The sequence below is a fragment of the Colletotrichum phormii genome, assembly GCF_030913505.1.
Source record: "Colletotrichum phormii strain CBS 102054 chromosome Unknown BDP81scaffold_6, whole genome shotgun sequence".
NCBI lineage: Eukaryota > Fungi > Ascomycota > Sordariomycetes > Glomerellales > Glomerellaceae > Colletotrichum > Colletotrichum phormii.
The window spans coordinates 1,768,513-1,776,206 of NW_026851448.1; the positions used below are offsets into that span (position 1 = coordinate 1,768,513).

At 54.3% G+C, this 7,694-nt stretch overlaps 1 protein-coding gene across 1 annotated transcript; it reads left to right on the forward strand.

The window, feature by feature from the left end:
* Positions 1-4,050: 4,050 nt before the first annotated feature.
* On the forward strand, positions 4,051-7,476 carry BDP81DRAFT_314701 (C2H2 finger domain-containing protein; the record flags this gene model as incomplete). The annotated part of the gene is made up of 1 exon (XM_060584020.1): positions 4,051-7,476. The coding sequence occupies one exon, from the start codon at positions 4,051-4,053 to the stop codon at positions 7,474-7,476; it is 3,426 nt and encodes a 1,141-aa protein (XP_060447709.1).
* Positions 7,477-7,694: the final 218 nt, after the last annotated feature.

Genomic DNA, 7,694 nt, shown 5'->3' on the forward strand with positions numbered 1-7,694 from the left:
CGGAGTACTATAGCTGGCTACCTCAAGATACACATGAATTTTCGCATGGTTTGGTCGCTTGCATATCCTGTTGCCCATGGAGCTCTCATTGAGATCTCGAGAGGTTCTCATGGTCTAGGAGATTTAACAGAGGTCTGCTTCAAGCCTTGGCAATCCTCACGCATCCGAGGGTCCATTCAAGGTGCGAGGTCGCCGAAAGCTTTCCATACTCGGCACCGTGGCGCAACCGACGCATTTGCTGCGTCTATTTCACAGGAGAGCATGCCCCATCGACGGGCACTACCTTAATCAAATTAACCGCTAGGAGATCGCGTTTATGGAAGCCTCTTATCGATTGGGATCTTACCGTCACTCGCGGATCAGGCGGAAGAATGGGGAGAGCTCATCTTGAGGCACACTCAGAAAGCACGAATAAATAGACATAGGGATCAGGGTCTGCGGTAGCACTAGCCGCAGATAAGGCACGGAGGCGCATGTCAACAAGCGACGGGAGCATGAGAATCCCGGTATTTCCATGGGAAGCGTGAGGCGTCGCCGACATTGACGGACGGGTCGGGTATGTTTGTGGCGCTGCGCAACCCTGATGCCGCTGGTTTCGAGCGGTGACCGGCGGGGTGCACCGCCAGGTCAGCGGTCAAGCTCAAAGACGACGCAGCGCTTCGCAAGTTCGTCCAGGGTCCCCTCCTCGACTGAAATATCCGAGTTCCATCACGGCGGCTGCGGCTGTGCATAATGGTGCTAGGCCCCACTGACCAATGTCGCTTTCCCCAGTACTTTCGTACCCGTTGCAGAGCGGATGATGGGTTTTTCGGGTTTTTAGACTCTTGAAAGCGAGAGCGATATGACAGCCGAGCTGAGAGCGTTTCTGCTGCCAGTTGGACGGGCAATCCTTAAGCGGAAACAATTGTCGATATTTGCGACACTCTGCTCGAGGGCTGATGCCTATCCGTAGCGTTTGGCACATGGCATGCATTCGTACTTTATGTTACTGTAGCATGCAGCTTTTCAGCGAGAAGCACCTACATGCCGTCGGATGACATCAAGCGTCTGCAAGCCGGTAGGTCTGACGAGCGCTTTTCAAGGGTTTGGTCTGTGGCCGGCATAAGGTGTACTCCGTACACAGTAGGCACACAGCATCGACGAGAGAATGTGCGAGGGACGATCCGGAGCTAGGGCCGGGAGTGGAAATCTGCCTTCTCGGTGAACACAGGCTGACCCAAGGGTTATTGATGGTTGATGGCCAAATGTCGTGTTGAGGTCGAGATGACACTACTCTTTAGGCATTATCAAGCCAGGGACAAGAATCCAGCCACTACTCCACCAAGGTACTGTGAGGTACGGCGACGGACGCTGATGGTGACGGCAGAGTGTGATTTGAGTGGAGGAATGAAGGTAAGCCACAGTAGCTTGCATCTGTGCGACGAGATGTGGTGGGATGCCAGATGGCAGACATGAGGTGGGATGTACGAAGCCCCTTGGGTATTGGATCCATGCTCATGTGGCGGCGTATGTAAGACGGGTGAGTGGGTGAGTGGGTGAGTGTGTGAGGTCTGAGGTGACTCTGAAGTCGAGGACAGTCGGCGTGTGTCCCAGTTGCAAAGTTGCAGTGGAAAGGTAAAACTGTCCTGGCGGGCTGGGGCTGAGAAAATGCGCCCAACAACGCCAAAGAAGAACGCCTCGCGCAAATGGAAGAATTAAGACGATACTTTAGTTTCCGGTGTGGGTGGGTGGTGGTCTCAGGTCCCTTGCCATCTGGTTCGCTCCTGGTTCGCTCCTGGTTCGCTCCTGGTTCGCTCCCGGCCCCCATTCCGCCCTACGAGCAAGTGCGCCTGGAGGTGTCAACCACTCAGAGACGTGAACGCTCCTTCTGTCTCTCGGAGTCTCCCAAATGCCCCACATGTCGGAGCGGGGCAGCGTTTGCTGCATGAGGTGCCGTGGAGCGAGGAAGGAAGTCGCAGTCGACGTGAGTGGTGAACGGGAAGGAAGCACGCAGGTGGCAGCAGGAGCATTACTAAGGCAAGGCATTTTGGGACTACTTTCTTGAACCTACATGACGCACATCATTATGGCAAGGTACCTTGGGAAGATATCATATCTCCTATATCTTGGGTCAGCACGTCAGGTATTTGACAACCACGCGATTCTACAGGGCATCATACAATCCAGCAGTGGCGCTCCTAACCGAAACTCGGGATCACGAAGGCGTGGTTCCTCCAGGTTTCGGCCGAACACTTGAGAAACCATGTCTGAACCAACGATGCGAACAGACGGGCAGCAAATCCGCATGCCATCTCTACCTTGTTGTTCTCGGGGCCTAGCCACTAGGTAGTCCGTCCTCCGTCACTCCATCTCTACGGAGTATGGTCAGGATATCAGAGCATCGGTAAAGAACCTTGGTGACAAGAGGGCAGCGTTGTGGCGCATTCCCGCTTCGGTGGGCTGCGCAAGTGGCCGGCATGCTAAGGTACCGCTACCGCCCACGCGCTTCACTGAGACAATGGAACCTGAATGTCGACGGCGGACCGGACGTGACAGCTGAACCTGGAAGATAGACGACCAGGCAGACTGCCAGACACACGGCCGACCAGCCCCGAGTCTAATTCAATGGGTGTGTGGGTTGGCGGGCGGTGGGAAAAGGTACCGAAACTCTCACACTTTTGCTGTGTCTTTCTCCCTGTGTGTCTCTCTCATTTTCCATTTCTGCTCGTATCGAAAATCACATCCCCAAGGTACCTTACTTACCTACATTACGGATAGTAAAAGATAAGGTACCTCTATCTCTACCAAAAGTTACCGTACTTTTTAGCCCTTCCCATCTAGGTTGACCTTCGATTGATCCTACGGCGCATCTTCGCACCTTCGCCATGCACCACTTCACCTGCAAATGTCCGCCTAATTGCCTTATTAACTAAGGTAAGTAGGTCAGGTACCTGACTTCTAATTGGTTTCCGCCCCTCCTCGAGATTGAATTCCGTCCTGTCTCGTGCTTGTCTTGTCACAATCGCATCCCCACCCCCAACCGTCTCTTACTTCTCCAAAGGTTAGCCTGTTAGGTACCTCGCGCCCATCCAACCAGCCCTCCCCTCGTCATCCTAAGATCATCTCTCCCTCTTTCTCTCTCACACAGTCTCATCAACTCTCTCTCTCTTCCCTTCCCCCCTCCTTCGTCTCCCGTCTGGTTCGTGACTCTGCCACTCTCAACACATGCGCCGCTCTCCTAGGCTCTCTTCCGCCTCGTTCTGCTGTCTCTGCATGATCTCATCGAGTCTTGTACACCCCCTCGCATACCCCTGATTTCCGAGCCTCTTTACACAAGACCGCGGATACTCTTTCGCATATCCCGCTTCGCACCCCCCCCCCCCCCCCCCCCCCGTTCTTGCGCCGTCCCACTGTCACTGTCTCCATCTTGGCTATACTTCTCTGCGACCAACTTCAACTCAGCCTGATCGCGAAACGCCGCAAACAACTCTTTAGCTTTCGCAACCGGTACCTTAACGCTCACATACCTAGACAAGCACTTGATCTATTTCTTGCTGCTTGTCCCAGTTGTTCCCCACGGCGCCTGTACGAATACACAATCAGCGAATCCCAAGCATAAGCGCTGGACGAAGGAGACGACCAACACGTTTAGGCCGCGCAAACGCCGCCGCCCTCCACGACCGTATCCTCTTCTTGTGGCTTTTCCCTTGCTCGCTGGCGACTCCTCTTCTCCTCCACATCCAACTGCTCTGTGGAATCGCATCGTTTTGTCAACACAGTCTCGTGCCTTTCTTCAATCCACAAACTCGTGCAAGACTGCTTCCTGGAGCCCTGTTGCGACCGCGGCTTAACCCCGCCTTCAGCCTGCTCACTTCATCGCATGCAACCTAGCCAACTCAAGCAAGTCAGAACATGACAGCGCTTGTCTCCTAACAACTCTCAAAGAGCAGTTCCGCCCTCGGCTTTGGTTCCGTCTCGCCTGATCTACCGTACAACTACATCAAGACGACCTACACATCACGATTAGCCTCTACTACAATCTCTCATACGCACTCGCGTCGTGTCGTGGCCATGGCTTCGACATACGCCGTACCTCCCGCAGCCTTCCACGATGGACAAGCTAGCGATACCCACAACCCCTCCCCACCAAGCAGTGGTCAACGACGACTGACTGCCACTTCATTTGACCCGAATCATCTCTCGCCTTCATCCCAGTTGCAGAGCAGCTCCGTCTCACCCAACTACAACGATACCCCAGCCGAGTCCATCTCCAACTTCAGTCAATATCATTCGAGCGACTACAGCGATATGGACGATGGACTGGACCCTTTCTTTGGCGTCGACTTTAGCAATACTGAAGCGGGTACGCCCTCTTTCCTGGACCCGGAACACAGAACCGACAGCTTTGGCCAGGCCATAATTTCCCAGGCGAGAAGCAACAACCTGGACGTCAACGCCTATCCATACACCCCTGAACAAACGGCATCACTACACACAACTTCACCGCGCAGCGACATGAGAACGATTGCCAAGTCTGTGCCTGAGCGACTGCCTCTTTCCATCTCACCTCAGGAACTTCAAAGGCCATTCCAGCCTCCTCAGATTTCCACTTTCGCCGCACTGTCCAATTCTCAATTGACACCAGATCTCAGTGGCAGTGGTCGTTCCAGTGAGGACAGTGCAGTTCCCTCTCCTCCCATGATGGCTGCGCAGAGCCCTCGAGTGACTGTCTCCATGTGGGGAAAAGATGCCACAGAGCCCGTGCAGTCAATTGAACGCACATTCACACCAGACGACGAGAACTCGACCACAGCACATGCCGGGGTCAACTCCGCCGGTGACTTGATTTCGTCTCAGGGACCAGTCGCTGATACGACGACCCCACGACGCTCATCTTTCAGCCGACGAGGGTTGGATCCGACGAATAGACCGTCTACCGAAGTTTCAAGCGCAAACGAGATAATGACTCGCCGTGAGATCGAAGAAAAGAACCAAGAAGTTAATCAATGGCTGTCTCGTAGCTTACACAACGACGAAGCCGTAGCATCTTCCGGGCCAGAGACCAGATTGCATGCAAGCCCCGATGCCATGGCTGGGGAAGACGGCATCCATCTTGGCAATCAAACTGAAAACCGCCATCAACCCGGACAAACTTATTTCACAGCTCGCGGCGGCGAGATGACGGCTACGGACTTCCATATCATGAATTCGAACCGCGTCTGGGGTGACTCGCCCGTGGTACACCCTATCAGTGGCCCAGACACAGACCGGTACCAGCCGGAGTCTTCACAAGCTGCGATGGCTCGATTCAACAGAATGTGTATGGACAACGAATCCATCATTTCCAAAGCGGCTACGTGGGGCACGCGCAGACGCAGTTTGCCCAGCGTTATCGACATGGACACCGAGAATGTCACCAGTGGAAACCTACTGAAGAAGCTGTCTATCAGCAGAGGCGAGGGTGGTCGGAGGCCAAGCATCCTCAAGGATTTGCGTGGCCTCGTTCGTCGGCCGAGTGCCAGCCATCTGCTTAAGCGGTCTAGGAGCACCAACGGCGAGAACGCTCCCAAGTCGGAGGATCCGCCTCCTTTCGAGAAGCGCGAGAGTTTGCCTCATCTTCTGCCTACTGCGCGTACTGGCAGCTGGGGGTCCAAGAAGACACCTACGCCTAGTATTAACACCGCCCTCGTTAATATGGGAAGCAATTTTGCTTCAATTGGTACAACACACGCGCGGAATGGTTCGATCGGCGGCGGCACGCCCATCACATCACCCAAGAGTCCCTTTGGCAGTCTTCAGGTCAAAAACACACTTCGTCGGCCAAGGAGCAAGTCGGATCTACCAAAAGCTAGCGGAAACGAAACACACTCAAACCTTGTTGGCATGTGGAGGAAAACAGGCGGCCCACCTGTAGCTGTCCTTGCCAAGGGCAACTCGACAAATGTTGACCCGGATGAGGATGACGACGACGAGGATGACCTTTACGAGGATGGTGACATGAATGCTGAGTCTAGCAAGCTGATTCAGGATGTCTCGCCAAACTTCGCAGGCTTTCAAACGCATGTTCTCCGCCTGAACCCGGATCTGGCAAGCACCAATAACTATCTCGTTGACCGGATCGCCCATCAGCAGGTCGTTCGCTACAAAAGCCTCCTGAATGCCAAGGTGAAGCATCTTGGGATCGGCCAAGCCTGCACGTGCGGATCATTCTGTCTGGCTCGCGGCGGTCGTCCAGTCCTGCTTGACCATAGGGGCGATTCACGAGACATTGACCCTTTGTCAACGGGCGCCGACTCTGGAGACGGAGACTCAACTCCTGTGGAGGGTGCTATTACCAAGGACAGCTTCCCACAGGACATACCTATGCCGCCTACGCAATCCCTCCCGGCGGAATTTGAGTGCCAGCTGTGCTTCACGCTGAAGAAACCCAAGAAACCATCTGACTGGACGAAACATGTCCACGAGGATGTGCAGCCTTTCACCTGCACTTGGGACAGATGCCGTGACCCCAAGATCTTCAAGCGTAAAGCTGACTGGGTACGCCACGAGAATGAGGGCCATCGCCATCTAGAGTGGTGGACCTGCGACGTCGAGGACTGTCGGCACACATGCTACCGCCGGGACAATTTCTTACAGCATCTCGTGCGCGAACACAAGTTTATCGAGCCCAAGAATAAGACGAAGGCCGCCATCAAACGAGCTGGTGGCATCGACCCTACCTGGCAAAAGGTAGAACAGTGTCGTCACGAAACAACAAAGAGGCCACAGGAGGAGCCTTGTCGATTCTGTGCCAAGCAGTTCCCAACATGGAAGAAGTTGACAGTCCACCTGGCCAAGCACATGGAGCACATCAGTCTGCCCATTCTACGCCTGGTCGCGGCCAAGGAGCTGGAGCCAGACACCATCATCAGTCCTGTGCAAGACCCCCCGCCCAGGGCTCCTTTCAATGCGCCTACTCCTCTGGATGAGTCGGTCGTCAAGAGTGAACATTCTCTTCACAACTATGGGAAGCAGTCGTCGTATCAACCTAACGCCATGATGGCGAACAGCAATGGTTTATACCAAAATGTGAACCCCCTTGGGTACTCGGGTGTTGCGGGTAACTCCCAGTTTCCAGACTATATGTACTCTTCCCAGTACTCAAACACCGGTCAGCCGGTGGCTCAGAACTTGATGGGCATGCAGCCTGTCAACCGAGGAACCCAAGGATTCAACCAACAATATCAAAACCCAAACAACGTGGCCGTGCCTGCGGCTTCATACATGGGAGCGCAGCAACAATACATGTCGTTGGCGCAAGAGACGGAGCCCTTCCCTGCACTGGACCACAACGCCCTGGGACTACACCAACCTGGGCAGATGGGCGTAGGCATGGCCTATGATGGACTCATGGGGCAGAGCAACATCGACGAGAACCAGTACAATTCTCAGGGATCCATCTCACCCTACTCGCACTCTCCTCTCCAAGGTGGATCAGGGTTCTACCCCCCTCAGTAAGTCACGCAGTATCTGTGTGTCTACGAAGAGGCCGTCAAATATTCGCTTCAATCTATCGCGTATTTAGATACCCTTTTTCATAGCAAGTTAGTCTGGTATTTTATTCATCTGTATGGAATGCGAACGCCGGACATGGCCCTCGCTTGACGATATATCAATGTTACGGCCTACACCAGTATCGGAGCAAGCACGGCGGTGCTCAGGATGGAGGAACGGGA